At 34.8% G+C, this 14765-nt stretch overlaps 5 protein-coding genes across 7 annotated transcripts; 3 read left to right on the top strand and 2 right to left on the bottom strand.

Annotated features, from left to right (window-relative positions):
- LOC149740447 (uncharacterized) lies at nt 1-3955 on the top strand. Its single transcript, XM_089873000.1, has 7 exons — nt 1-901; nt 1258-1400; nt 1556-1641; nt 2279-2424; nt 2814-2984; nt 3159-3335; nt 3633-3955. The coding sequence occupies exons 1-7, from the start codon at nt 844-846 to the stop codon at nt 3821-3823; spliced, it is 972 nt and encodes a 323-aa protein (XP_089729126.1). The 5' UTR covers nt 1-843; the 3' UTR covers nt 3824-3955.
- Nucleotides 3956-4891: 936 nt separating this feature from the next.
- Nucleotides 4892-9642, top strand: LOC149740446 (uncharacterized). Of its 3 annotated transcripts, XM_089872996.1 has the most exons (12): nt 4896-5252; nt 5344-5412; nt 5488-5646; nt 5816-5964; nt 6421-6563; nt 7226-7298; nt 7525-7603; nt 7728-7885; nt 7960-8078; nt 8269-8376; nt 8830-8894; nt 8985-9642. In XM_089872996.1, exons 1-12 carry the CDS (start codon nt 5166-5168, stop codon nt 9033-9035), a joined length of 1260 nt encoding a protein of 419 aa, XP_089729122.1. In that variant the 5' UTR covers nt 4896-5165; the 3' UTR covers nt 9036-9642. The 3 variants fall into 3 exon arrangements, with proteins under 3 accessions (XP_089729123.1, XP_089729124.1, XP_089729122.1); XM_089872998.1 differs by lacking the exons at nt 5344-5412; nt 5488-5646 and having other exon boundaries at nt 4893-5252; XM_089872997.1 differs by lacking the exons at nt 8269-8376; nt 8830-8894; nt 8985-9642 and having other exon boundaries at nt 4892-5252; nt 7960-8086.
- On the bottom strand, nt 8802-10769 carry LOC149740445 (protein NCBP2AS2-like). The gene is made up of 2 exons (XM_089873014.1): nt 10553-10769; nt 8802-9604 (listed from the first exon to the last, which is right to left on the bottom strand). The coding sequence occupies exons 1-2, from the start codon at nt 10673-10675 to the stop codon at nt 9443-9445; spliced, it is 285 nt and encodes a 94-aa protein (XP_089729140.1). The 5' UTR covers nt 10676-10769; the 3' UTR covers nt 8802-9442.
- A 191-nt stretch (nt 10770-10960) lies between these two features.
- On the top strand, nt 10961-12403 carry LOC149740444 (DNA-directed RNA polymerases I, II, and III subunit RPABC3-like). The gene is made up of 3 exons (XM_089873013.1): nt 10961-11199; nt 11629-11778; nt 12024-12403. The coding sequence occupies exons 1-3, from the start codon at nt 11059-11061 to the stop codon at nt 12189-12191; spliced, it is 459 nt and encodes a 152-aa protein (XP_089729139.1). The 5' UTR covers nt 10961-11058; the 3' UTR covers nt 12192-12403.
- Nucleotides 12338-14764, bottom strand: LOC149740443 (cytochrome P450 4V2-like). The gene is made up of 3 exons (XM_089872994.1): nt 13788-14764; nt 13208-13379; nt 12338-13152 (listed from the first exon to the last, which is right to left on the bottom strand). The coding sequence occupies exons 1-3, from the start codon at nt 14432-14434 to the stop codon at nt 12460-12462; spliced, it is 1512 nt and encodes a 503-aa protein (XP_089729120.1). The 5' UTR covers nt 14435-14764; the 3' UTR covers nt 12338-12459.
- Between the last annotated feature and the right edge of the window lies 1 nt (nt 14765).

Genomic DNA, 14765 nt, shown 5'->3' with positions numbered 1-14765 from the left:
ATGAAAGTCGTGATTCGGGATATGGTTGACGGAAGGCGATCAAAGCCCAGACTTTTTAAAAAATGTCCTGCTTTTACATATTAAAATTTAAGCGACTCCTTAACATACGTGCTTCAATGCATATTTGCTGATGTTATATATAGTGCATGTAAGTTTATTCCCTATGGTAATGTTAATCATTGACTTTGCAACTTCCCAATTATTTTATAACTGTTAAACAGCACCCACGTCACTTAGTTACGCACACAGCTGGTTTACTTATAGCACATTAAGGTAGTTGCAAAAAGATGAGGGAATAGTTATAGTAGGGTGGGGGAAGACGGGACACCTTTTCGTTTAGTTTTTTCTTTTCATTTGGTAGTAAACAAAGAACGTTCAATGAATTATAAAACCGTATTTTTAACGACTTCCACAGACCGTTGTTAATTGTTTAAAACACGATCAGGCTGTTTGGATATTATGTGTTAAAGGTGTCCTATCTTCCCCCACTCTACTATATCATAGTTTTTAGGAAGTGAAGTTTTAACCAATTTGGTCACTCATGGTAATATAGTTTTTTGGACTTTTATTATTAGGCCTGCACATATTATGCATCAGTTTTAACCAATTATAATAGATAGTAGGTTGGGAAAGATGGGACACCTTTATCTTCTATTTTTGTTGTTCCATTTGGTAGGAAACAAAAAACTTGCAGCAAATTGTAATACTGTGTCCTTGCGGCTCCCATCAAACGTTATTATTTGTTTAAAATAAGACCAGGAATTACGTGTTAAAGATGTCTCATCTTACCCCACAGTATTTTACTTATCTTTTGTTTTAAGTAGCTTGGATTGGCTCAATAAAATGTATAATATTTTGCTCACAAGCATTAAAATCTGCCTCAGCTTGGTCATATTATTTGGTAAGTTGGCAATAAATCCATCAATAATGGGTTGTCTATATTTTGTTAAATCTATTATACTTTAAGAAACAGTAGGTTCAATACAAAACGATTGGTTTGGTACCACGGCTTAGTGGTTAGGCACGCATGGTGACCAAATTCTGACTTTGGTAATATATTGCAATCGTATGTGTCCTTAAGCAAGACACAAAATTGTTGCAACCCAGTAGTCACTAATTATCATTCATAAGAAAAAAAACAATCACCCACCAAGTCGCATACTTGGTACATTAAATAAATAAAACTGTTAAATAACACCAGTCAAGTAAGAATAATTATGCGTCAAGATGAAACTTAACTTGGCAAACTTTTTTTAGATTCCAAGGTAAATGGACAATTTCATTTTTCTGAGATATCTCTTCAATCCCCGGTATCTTTGATTGGTTCCAATGTCATTGCTACTGCAAATGTGACTTATCTTGGTAGCTCAGGTTTAGAGTTATCATGGAAAATAAACCATGTACGTTTGATTGTAAATAATACTATGTGTCATGGGGTTTACTATAAATATGTAAAAAATGGTTTGTGTTAGGTGTTGGATTTATAACAAACACAGATTTATTTAGTTTATTAAATAGTTTTAACTTTTAAGGCAGTCACACAATTGTTAATTAGGACACTGTTGAAGCATATTGGATTGAGCATAACCAAATACCACTGCATGCTACTCTATCTACAAATGATTATAATACATTATCAAGGTATTTTAAACGTATTTAAACATGGTACTATAGGCCTATAGCACAGTGGTTAAAATAATTACTTGTAAACGGAGAATGCCTAGTTCGAACTTCGTGTTATTACTGTGATGAATTCTTATAGTTGTGTATTTATTTTATGTCTTAGCTGTGTATTTCCTCTATTCAGAGCGCGATTTATGTTTTATTCTATGTCTATGTTAAGTTACATTATTGGCACATTCCTGTATTTTGCGTGCTGCTGTTGATTGGTTAATTGCGTGGGTGTGACGTTGCATTTTATAGCTTAAGAATAAAATCAGTTGCTTGTGGTTGAGTTCGTGAGCGGTCTTACTTTTGGGCTAAAGAAGAAAACGCTACATTACATTGGACCATAGCAAAAACGACCATTGGGTTGTAGGCTTGGAGCAATTACCTTTATTTTAACTTTGGGACATATATGTCTACAATGATAGCAGAAACAGGACTAGACCTCTATAACCTCAAGTGTAAACTGTAAAGAGGGACCCTTTTCCCACTGTGGTATAACGTCATTAAGAACTTGGTGCACAGTATAACTCTGATCCATGTTATGTAAAGATAAATAGAGGAAATGTCATTTCACGTATACTGCTATTTTGTTACAATGTTCTATTTTTAGTACAACAACATCAGTTGTCAACACTGGAGACACGTTCCCTATGATCCTTGAAATCAAGAATGTAAGTTTGGACCTCAACAACTCAACAGTTTCTCTGAGTTGTGCTGTAGCAGGGTGTATCACTCAAGTTGATTTGTCTATAAAATGTAAGTGAAATTTAATAAGTACTCATATATGGTGGAACGAACAGTAAGGAAGTTGGTACACAGTTGTGGTTCTTTCGTATTGGTTCTGCGTATTATAGTAGGGTGCGGAAAGATGGGACACCTTCAGCACATAATGTCTAAATATCCTGATCGTGTTTTAAATCATTAACAACTGTCTATGAAAGTCGTGAGATCATGGTTTTATAATTTTTTGAATGTTCTTTGTTTACTACCGAATGGGTCGAGATAATGTAGAAGGAAAATGTGTCCCACCTTCCCCACCCTACTATATATAAAATACCAATCTATTTGCCATTTAACTTACGTAATGTACCAGGCATGCATCCTAAAATTTGGCTTGGTTTAAAAGAAACGTGTTGCGTTACTAGATTGTCAACCGTCTACTGGAAGTGGAGTTATTGCAACTATCAGTTCAGTACCATGTGGTTTTGGAAGTACAGTGCAATATTCGTGTGCACCGGGATATACTGGGAATGATGTCACCGCAACATGTCAAGAAGACGCTACATTCGATGCTGCCCCAATCTGTACACTGAGTAGTAAGTTACAGTTTGTGAATGGTGTTGTATTGGTAAACTAATATTGATATAAGTATAATAGACAGTGCACCATACTTGATAATGCCTCTTATTGTATTTTAACCGAAACCGGTTGTGATATAGTAAGTTTAATTGCTTTTTAATAGAGTATAGTAATACTCATACATGGTTTAGCATGTCCAAATTCTGACCTTCCATGCTCAAACCATCGATATTGCTTCAATCAAACTGGCTCCAGCAATGGCGGAAGCAATGTTACAGTTCAATGCAACACTGGTTATAGTGGTTCTGTGTCTGCAACGTGCGGTAATGATGGTAATTGGACCATAACACCCCAATCTCCGTGTCCAGGTTTGATGATTCATTGTTATGAATATGCTGACTCGTGGCATTAAGTGAATGTAGCTTATTTGTCCTGGCGTCGCGGATCATGAACAGTCGTAGTTCTGGCTGCTTCACAGATCTCGTGCCAGTTACGACTTATATGTAACTTAGCTGGTAATTTTTTTATTATTGACTTGTCCAAGGACACATTTGCTCGTAATGGTAGCATCGAGCCACGAACCGATTAATTCTAGTTTAGTATGTGCGCTAATCAATTTTGCGCCAATGCCAGCAATATGAACAAATAAAATCTGTTTTATCCAGCCTTGTGCCCTGTGTCCGATATCACATCCTCACCAGGAAGGTGCACAACTGCTACTGGTGATATATTAGAAGGTCAAAACATAACAGTCACTTGTTGTAATGGTTACGAAGGAGTTAGCACAATGTCTAATTGTACCTCGGATAGAAGTTGGTCTAACCTTCCCACCTGTACAAAAGCACCAGGTACATAGATATAACTTATTGGGCAAAAATCTGTTCTTATAAATTCTTCTGTTTCAAGCAGTTAATCCGATTGTTGTGTTTTGTTCGTCGTAAAAAATTGGACTCTAAAGTTCTAAACATTAATGGGATCCCACAGGCCAAACTGATACAGTTTATACATAGGACCCCTCGGGACAACGAACAGCTTATCAACATCTACCATTAGCATATCTGCATCAACAGAAAATGTAAAACCATTTTTTTTAAACTATTACAACTTAAAGACTAACTGTAATAGGTGGGATGAGGTTTGTGCAATGTCATCAGCCTCTTATAGTGGTCAAACTTAATTTTAATTGGGAGCTAAATGTATTTCTCCTGTACGATGACAGATAGATGTAAAGAGGGTATATATACCAAACCTTTTTTTCTGAAATATAACCACTTTTTCGTTTAAAACACCTCGTTATACACCTTACTTTGCATATCTTATTACAACTGCATATCCTGATTTACTCTCAGTGCGCTACTTTCATGGTTGAAAACGGCCATAGGGGGAGCTCCTGAGCCCACTTTGGTAACCACTGGTCTAGGCATTAATCAATCTCACCGGATATATATTTTAAAATTGCAGGTCACAGAAGTTACTAGGTCAAACATTGTTATCTCTTGAAGATTGTACAATAAATTCTGCTTTCATATAATCTAATAATAACTTTGTAATTTGCATTGATTTGGTTGTTTTTTTGCATAAAGTTTTAACAATGTGCAGTGGTGAAGCTGTTAAAAATGAAAATGATATAATGTGGATATTGATTAATACATATAAATACTCTTTACTTTTAATATGTAAGTATCATGTTACAATATATATATTCTAAAATCATGCAGATTATTTTTCCGCTTATTGTCCGAATTTTTAAGGTGGCTATTACAATTTTTCCCTATTAAACAAAAATTTAAAGAATTTATTGGTATACAGTATACATATTTAGAACCTGATGTAAAGCATCATGGTGAATGCGCTTACAGAAAACAAAACCTTTCAAAGCTGGTGGTAAAAACCTACAAAACCACAATGTGGGGTAAGACGGGACAAAAAACATTTCATACTAGTAGTATTCTACTTAGTATTCTATGGCAATATATTCAACCGGAGATACATCAAAAAACAATCTTTTAGGTTCTGTTGTCAGTATTTCCGAAACAGCGTATATTACCTTAATTTTATTAGTGGGGTAATATTTTTATGTGGTTGCGTGGCGTAACTACGAACGCGAGAGCGCGGCGCACACATCGACGGTTCGCTGTTTGCTTGTAAACAAGAAGAGCGCTTCGTCAACAGCTACCGTGGGCTAAATAGTAAACGCTATGAACATCAAAAACGTTTCTACCTTTCAACCCGTTCATTTTCAAACGGGAATATACAGCGACAATAGAAGAAAGCAAAATGCCAAGGTTGGTATTTATATTGTGGTGTTTGGTGAACGACGCAAATATTTAAAAATACCAAAGTGTGTGATTGGGATAAACATACAAATATTTATAGAGCCAAAAGACAAAGGAACAGTCGGAATCGGCAACTGAAACGGCAGAAGAAGTTAAAGAGAGAAACCAGGTATATTGTACAATAGAAGCAGTGAAGCACTAGTGTAAAATTTCTTGTGAGTCATGCTATCTAATTTGTTCTTAGCGCTACTTGGACGTTCTAAGGGATTTGAAAAGGTTACGAGATCATTATTACAACGTATACCTTGGTAAACTTGAAGCAAAAGTTGAGAAACAGAGAAAGGAACTTGCTGCACATGAGGAAAAAATTAAGAAAAAACTCTTACTAGAACAAGAGCGAAAAGTAACAGAACTCACCCACCTACTCAACAGTGATAAATTTTGCTCAATAAAGATAAAAAAAAATTTACAACCCATTAAACCTAGAATTTGGTATTTTCTTTTTTTGGGCGAAATATCATTTAAAACCTAATATATACTTGTGTAAAAACTGTCTGTTGTTTTACTAACAGGCAAAACTTGCTCACAAATTAATACATCGATTACCAAAACACAACTTAAGGAACGATAGAGAATTTCTTCAAAAAGTTCCCAAATCAAGATTTTATCATTTGTTAGCTGTTGAAGATCTTATGAAAAGCAGAGGATTACTAAAACACAAGTAAGAAAATATGGATATTGTATTTAAACATTGCATGTGTTTATGCTGTTACATCAATCTCACATCAATTTATACACAATTTCTTGCCTTTAACCCAAAAGTTATGGGTTCAAAGCTCATCGCTGCAACTGTCTTCAGTGTATGTGTTTTGGGCAATATATAAGGCACTTATCAGCAATTGCTTCAACTCAGTGGCCATCAATGAGTTGTCTAAAAATTGTGTGCCATATAGAAAAACAATCACCCACAAAGTTACATACATGGTAACTTGTAAGCTAGCACGAGGTCGAGGTGTATAAAATAGAATATTTGTGTTATACCGACTTTCGTTTTCTGGTCACAAGGGAGAATAAATTAGTTTACAATCATAAAAATTCTACTGTGCCTATGGTAACCAAGCGACCAAACTGTTTTCCTGTTTTGTTTTTTTTAAACTTAAAGTTGAACCTTTAACAGATACGAAGTTGAGCAATTTTGGCAAAGAGTAAAATCTGACCAAGATTTGTGGAAGAGGCCTGTACCATCATTCATATCTCCTGATGCATTTACTGAACAGATGTTATCCAGATACAGCTCACTAACATCACATTCATTTCATGGTAAAGTGATACATTGAATTTGACCATTACCTGATAAATGAATTTAAAAAATGAAAAAAAAAAACAATCACCCACAAAGTAACATACATGGTAACTTGTAAGCTGGCATGAGGTGGAGAACTCGTGTGATAACGACTGTCGTTTTCCGGCCACGCGAGGATAAAGTAAGTTAGATTCATTCATTTAGGTTTTGCTTACTTTATCCTCGTGTGGCCGAAAAACGACAGTCATTATAACACAGATGTTCGTATACCTCGTGCCTCTTGCGAGTTACCAAGTATATGTTACTTTGTGGGTGATTTTTTTCATATTTTTATGTGTGGCTGATAATTTGAACAACCCATTAGTGAGCACTGGGTTGGAGCAGTTGCCGTTAAGTGTCTTGCCTAAGGAAACGCCGGACAATAAAATCAATATTTCACACTTTATGTTTTTTTAGGTCATCATGTACATAGTCAAAATCACTGAAATATAATTTTTAGGATATATGTTTGTGTCACCTTATTCCACATTCAAGTTTTTTTTCTGTGCCCATAGCAATCCCTAATATTTCAAGTGTCTAAAATAATACTCTTAAGCTCATACTTCAATAAGCCACTTGAAAATTTAATTTGGTGGTGTTACTTTTATACGGTACATGTATTTTCAGTGTGTATTTTTAGAGCAAAGCAGAACAGGAGACAATTTACCCGGCATACTTAAGAAGATGGACACAATTGCCTCTACTGATGAAAGGTACTTCTAATGCAATTTAAAATAATAAAACGAATTTTGTACTTGTGCTTTACAACTCCACAAAGATGTATTACTGTGTTTGTACTAAAATCAAACATATCTTTATCTAAGTTTATTTGCCTGTTTTCAGAGTTACTTTCCATTAAAATTCCAAGAAAATATTTGTTTTAATATAATTCTTTTGAATGAAATGTACAGTATGTATACATAATGCATTCTCATACAGAGCTGAAACTCCACCACTAGTATTTCCAGAGCAACCTAAATTCCCCAAACTTCATTCAATGAACGTTAACCTTACAAAGGTCAGTTTATTTATCAATTCAATAACAGTAACTGCATGCACATGTTTTATAATTAACACAGTATATGCAATGTCATGTTTCAATTGCACAGTTTTTTTATTTTTTTGTATAAATGTGTTTTCAGTCTCTGCCCAACTTTTTGGAACAAAAAAGTTTAATGAAAGAATCTGACCCTCCAGTTAACCAGAGACATCGGCGTAAAGCATTGCAACACCATATTAAAAAAGATGCTCATAATATAGCTGTTGTTAACACTGCAATGACGGAACGATTTCTGAAAAAGTAAGTTTTTACAATTTTGTTAAAATTTTAAGCAATTTTGTTAAAGGCTTTATTGTAACAATTGAACCATCTAGGAATAATTTGAACAAGTTGAACTACCATCCACTCTCGGAGATAACAGAACTATGGTGTGGTGGAAGTGAAACATCATCCAATGTTTCTTTCAATTCAAAAACAAAAAGAAAGAACAAAGGTATGTGAACTTTTAAATTAAAAATAAGCATATCTCAAAATTAAAAAGGATTTTTTTACTCATATCAAAAATTCCACACCAAATATGAAGTAATAACAAATGAGTAACAAATGTGTTACCATGGTGTTAAAATAGAACCATGGCAAAATACAACAATGCAGTTTTACCTAATCAAATATTGCTTAAACAGGTACAGAGAAAATAAAGAAGGTTGCTGGTTTTGGTAATGAACATCAGTCGTCAACTTTAAAAACAATTGAAGAAATTGAAACCTCCCGAAACAATACCTATAATGATGGTAATTCTGGATTTTTTGTTTTGTATAATATACATTAAGTAATTGGAACTGTTCTGCTACTGTGGTTGCAAAGCCTAATCTAATGCTGGAAAAATGCCCTTGTGTTAAACTTTATTACCCCAACGTTTTGTTTGTCCTCTACTGGTAGAAAAACATTGTTTGTATCTTGGTTTGCTGACTCATACTCTGATGACATTCGCTGAATCGGAACGTGTCACGTGTGTGCAATTAAGTTATTGCATTTTATGACAAAATAAATGTTCAAGCATTCTGATTAAACTGCGTTTCTCTAAATTTCTTATAAATCTTTTGCATTTTGTAATCTTTTTTGCATTTTTGTTGTGTTAAATTGATTTATAGAACATGCTTCATATTAAAAGTCTAGCTGTTTATTCTATCCATGAATACATGAAAAAATACAAATATCTGCATAACATTATTTTGTATTTGTAGAATTACCTGAAACACTTCCCCTGTCTATGGACATGGTTTTATCAAGTGAAAAGTTTACAACAAAAGTAAGTGTTTTGCGAAAACTTTGTCAGTCATATAATTAATTGGTGCCTATTGATAAATTAACAGGGGTATTCATCATTTTTTATATTTAGGAAGGAAAACAACAAAAATCATATTGGAAAAACTACACACATGATGAATAAGCTGCTGTTATGTTTGCACCTACACTTAAAAAGGCATATTGTTTTTAACCTTTATATACCTACTGTGATCATTTGTATTGTTTTAAGAGTTACCTAGCTTTTTGGTTGGGGTTAATCATGTTACCTAGCATTAATAGGAGTGAATTATGTCGTACAAATGTTATTATTTTCCCAATTTATGTTATCGTTTGGCATAATTTTACACTGTGTACTGTAGTTATCTTTTTTCTGTAGATGTAAATATGCTGGTTATAAAATAGTCTGTAGTTTATTCACATAGATCTTTTCCACATTGTTTTTTTAAGTTGATAAAAACAAAGCTATCTAAATGAACAATAGTAGTTACCTATGCAACAATGCAAGTAAATAAGAATAAGAGAAACAATTGCATAAAAAGCTTTTGACAATCACAGTTTTTTATCTTTTTTCATTCTTGAATATTCCTCTTCCATTTCTTGCTTAAAATTTGACAAAAAACTACTTTCATTTGAACTTTTAGATTTTGGAAAATCCGCTACTTTTTCTTTAATATTACCTTCCAGTTTGTTTGTGGCTGATAATCCTTTCGCCTGAAGTAGATTTAATAAATTAAAATTCAGTGATGGTATTGGCATTGCAGCCATGTAGTGAGGAAAAAAGTTAGTATATTTTTTGAGGTATGTGTCAGATTTATTAATAAAAGTTAAGGAATCATCATGTTGTAATAAGAAAAATACAGGGTCCAGGTATATGCAGACGTATTTATACTTATTATTTTTCTAATTTATTATGGTTATTTACTGTAATTAAGGTATAGATAATTCAGTATGTGGCTGTTACCACAAGTATACATAAAGTAATTTAAGTGACAAATTGTTTCTAATTCCTACTAAAGGTGGCTGTACAGGTATCCGGAATTCGTCCGTTTTGTATGTTTTGTCCGGATTTCGCTGCCGCATGCGGAACTCGGTAATGGGTTTGCATACGAATTCGCATGCCGGATACTGTGTACAGCCACCTTAGGAAATTAATAATTTAGTATTTTTCATCCCTTTGGCTAAACTTTACTTGTTAATTTATTCTTATGGCAGGACAACAACAGTCATTATAACTGTGTGTTTGTTTTCACACACCTCATGCCCACTTATGAGTTGACATTTAACTTCAAGGCCAAGGGTATTTAATGTTTATAAACATAATTTTTAGTGCTAGTAAAATATACTCCCCCCTTGCCTATAGAAAAAACAAAAGACCAAAAAAAGAGAAAACCTTAGATCGGAACGGTAACTCTTCATAAAAAATACACTATTACAACTTTAAAACTAGATTAAATATCTCGAGTTGGGGTTAGGCTAAAGTAGCAAGGTTGGAAGAAGTATACTTTATTAGCACCTAATTTTCATATTTAGAAACTGTTTATCTTATTTTATTGGATATACTTGAGATTTTTGTATATTTCTGCGTTAGCTATATATGCTACACATCATTTGTTAAAAAATATAAATATAGCCCTATACGAAAAACTTAAAAAAACATACCACTGCATTGTTGTATAAACCGACTGCTTTCTGGGCCGCGATACGAATCGCTTTTGTTTCGGAAAGTCTTTCGATTAACTGTGGATTGTTGAGTAAAAGTCCAAGTAAACGGCGAAACGGCATTTTTCATTAATTTGACTAATCAGTAGATCAGCTGTTTCTTTCAACACTAAATATTGCCGCTTGTTACATCACATTGGCAACATCTTCTAAAAAGTGCTTCCAAATCAGTTATTCATTAAACATTAATTTTTTGTTTTAAAGAGATAATTGTTAAAAATGACATAGCCACTGTGTTTAAAACGCGTTAATTTCAATGTATGCATGTTATTTTATTTTTTCGAGCTGATAATAAACGTAAGGTAAAACTAACATTTTGTTTTGGCAACACTATGCTCAGAATCACGTTGGCGCGAATCAAACATAGAAATACACGCACATATGGTTAATGCGTATGTGATATGAAAGTTTTTCTAGCTTATTAATAAACACGTTAAAGGTAGAATATGGCAACAGGACTACTTTTTGAAGATATATTCGACATTAAGGATGTAGATCCAGAGGGTAAGAAGTTCGACCGTGTTTCACGTTTACATTGTGATAGCGAGTCGTTCAAAATGGAACTCATTCTCGACATCAACACACAGGTATGTCCCAATTACTCTTGTGAGGTAAACAAAATGTCCTTTTGGCTAAACATATTTTTAGTGAACTTTCATTATTTTGCATAATTTTTCATAGTGGTTGCTTTTAAGTTATACAAATTGCTATTACACTAATAAGAATGTAAAAAACAACAACAAAATAATCACACACAAATTTGTATGTAGTAACTTGTAAGCGGGCACGAGTTGTATGAAGCACAACACCAGTGTCCAGTGTGACGGTGTTATACCGATCGTTACTTTCCCGACATACAGGGCTAAATTAGATACATTCATTTAATCATTAAATAACTATATCATAATTTATTAAACAATACCAAATATTTTATTTAAAATTTTACCTTTGTGTTGAGTATTCATGCTTATTAAAATTTATTAGGTTTTGCAATAATGAACTACCTTGTTATTCAGCTGTACCCAGTTGAGCTAGGTGACAAGTTCCGGCTTGTACTGGCAACTACACTCAGTGAAGATGGCACTCCTGCTGATGGAGAGTTCAATCCTCTTTGGGAGAAAAATCCAACCAGGGCCGACCAGTTCGAATACGTCATGTATGGAAAGGTATTGAAATGGTTTTTTTACATTTTGTTCCGAATATTGTTTATTGTAAATTAGGTTTTCATAAAATAGCAAGAATTCTAATGTTACTGAGTAAAATATGTTTATTTTGTATATATATATATATATGTATTCTTATTAAATTAAACCAGTTTTTGATTGTATTTTTACTTTATTTTTTACTTCAGTAAAAATGTATATATATGGATTGTATGTTTACTCACCTAAGTTTTTTATTGTATATGCAGGTTTATCGAATAGAGGGTGAAGAAAGTGTTGGAGATGTTGCTTCCAAATTATCCGCCTACGTTTCATTTGGCGGTTTACTGATGCGGCTTCAGGGAGATGCAAACAATTTGCATGGTATGACAGTTGACCAAAACTTATATTTGTTGCTAAAGAAACTTGCATTTTGATGAATATTTGTGATACTGATATGCTCATGCTGTTATCACAAAGTGTTGGAAGGGGCTCTGAAGAGATTGCTCAAAAGCAGTTGTGTGAACATTAGTTATGGTTCCTGATGATAATCAAGCTGCCACATTGTTTTTGATAACAGTCATTGTTCATTTTACGCCTTTTATTACATGTGCACCTTTAATTGCATTAAAGCAATCAAATTATAAAATTTACATCTTTATTTTAAACTGAAGAAGTACGTGAAAAAGTGATATCATTATTTTTTTATTTGCGGGCTTCTAATGTAATGTTAAGTGGGGTAGACGAGCGAAGAATAAGGTCTCCATTTATCACAAGATCTTCTTTCTTGTCATGTGAAACAACGAAGTAATTATGCAAAAGCTTGGACAAGATAACTTTTTCTTCCATGAGAGCAAATTTCTGACCGATGCAGTTACGTGGGCCGGCTGAAAACGGAATGTAAGCGTAGGGATGGCGCTTAACACAATTTTCTGCTAGGAAACGATCGGGATCAAATTTTTCTGGATCTTCCCACACATAAGGATGGTGGTGGATTGTGTGGGCAAAGATCACAGTCTGTGTTCCTTTCGGTACCATGTAATCTCCGACCTTGCAATCCTCACTCAAGACTCGCGCATAGAACGGCACAGACGGGTATAACCGTAGACATTCTTTAATCACTCTTTCCAAGTAAGAAAGCTTCTGAAGTTGGTTGTTAGTGATTGTGCCTCCTCTATCCTCTCCCAAAACAGCATCCAGTTCCTCGTGGATCTTTTTTTGTATATCAGGATGTCGGCCTATGACGTAGATCGCCCACGTCATGGCAGCCGCTGTTGTATCGTGTCCTTCAAACATGAACGTATCCACTTCCTCTTGAATGTCGTTAAGTGAGAGCGTTTTGCCGTCTTCTGTTTCAGCGTGCAGGAGTACGTCAAGAAACGCCATTCGTCTCGGGTTCTACAAGTATTTGAATCTTAAAACAAAATAAAACAATTTATCGTGTCAGGCAAACCTCCACAATTTTCTGGTCTCGGGTTTTCGCGCGTTTCGTGATGACGTCACGTGTAAAACCGTGTAAAATACTGAGCAAGTTTTCGTGCTCTTTTCCGAGTTTCATGCGAGAAAACGCTGGATCCCACCACAGTGTTGGGGTCTTTTGACGAAGCTGTATAAGTTCCGAGATTCTAAAAATATATCAGTTTATTTGTATAAAAACAACCCGTAGATTTGTGGCATGTAGTGAAAATATAGTTTGTCTGTATAATGTACATGGTTAAACACACAGAATATGGGTAAGTTGTAGCAAATACTATAGGAGTTGCTGTGGGAAAAGTGACTATTTTCTAAACCTTGAGTGCGTGACGATACCCTGTTTGCCCGTTGATCATGTGACGCGCAATAAAAGTTTGTTTAATTACCGGTTAATTATTAAATGCTCTGCGAAGGCAGCATTGTTTTATAGGCAGCAGCATTCACCGAAGTCACTAAGACGTAACGTACGGGCGAGGTTTACTGTTTGCCCTTAAATAAAGCTATACAGGTCACTATATAATTTGCACATAACGTTTGCTATAAAAGTTCCCATTACATACCTATACAATGCTCTTACGTAACTTGAGTCGTCATTTTCCTGTGCGTTCACTGTTTGTCCCATTGCAGTTTCACAAATAATATCCAAAGCGCACATTGTCACCGCTTTTCCGACGTCAACTTTCACGCCCGATTTTAATTTCTTTTCCAAATTATCAATTAACTTGCCTGACTCTTCGTTCATTACTTCGAGGAAGTCCTGAAGTATATTAAAGTGAAAAGACGGGGTGATCAGTCTCCTTCGTTGTTTCCACTTTTCCCCTCCAGACGTCAGCAAGCCAGTACCAAGCCATGGGTGAAGGAATTTGTACAGGTAAGACTTCTCCATGTGTTTTGAACTCCTTAAAACCACCTCTGCTGCTTCGGGATGGCAAACTACCATAAGAGGTACTGGACCAAGCCACAAGATACCGATTTTTTCGTTTACTTCAGTTACCATTGCGTTTGTGGTTTCGGTGACAAACTCGAAAAACCGAGATGGATCTCCTCGAAGCAGGTAGGCATGACCAATTAAAGGGTATGCCGGATCTGGCAACGAGGGAAGTCGGCTCAACATCAGTCTGTTTTTAAAATGGCGAGCAATACCCTTCCGGTAGTGCAAAGCAATAACACAAGTCACAACAATTATTAACAGCAACGCAACCGCCATTTCGCTTTAAGTATTTCGTTGACGTTAAAGCTGTATTAGAAAATAATTTCAGCTATAAGAAAAAAGCAATTTAATAAAGCTATTTGAGGCTGTGATCTGAATATTAGCTGTTTTGGTAAAACTGTTAAACAAATCTTAAACGTCAATTGTTCTGCCTGCAGTGGCTGGTTAACCTAAAAGACGAGAGAAGTCGATTTACGCGGACGCCCTGCATGAATGTGCGGTAAGGCGCGTACATGTGTGCGATAACGTTCGTACGTGTGGCGCATGTGTGTGCAGTATTTTTGCAAGTTTAGGTCACAAATAATGATCAAACATCAGAAAAAGGTAT

Source organism: Ciona robusta, chromosome 2 (genome assembly GCF_009617815.1).
Source record: "Ciona robusta chromosome 2, ASM961781v2".
Lineage (NCBI taxonomy): Eukaryota > Metazoa > Chordata > Ascidiacea > Phlebobranchia > Cionidae > Ciona > Ciona robusta.
This window is presented reverse-complemented; position numbering and strand designations above follow the sequence as displayed.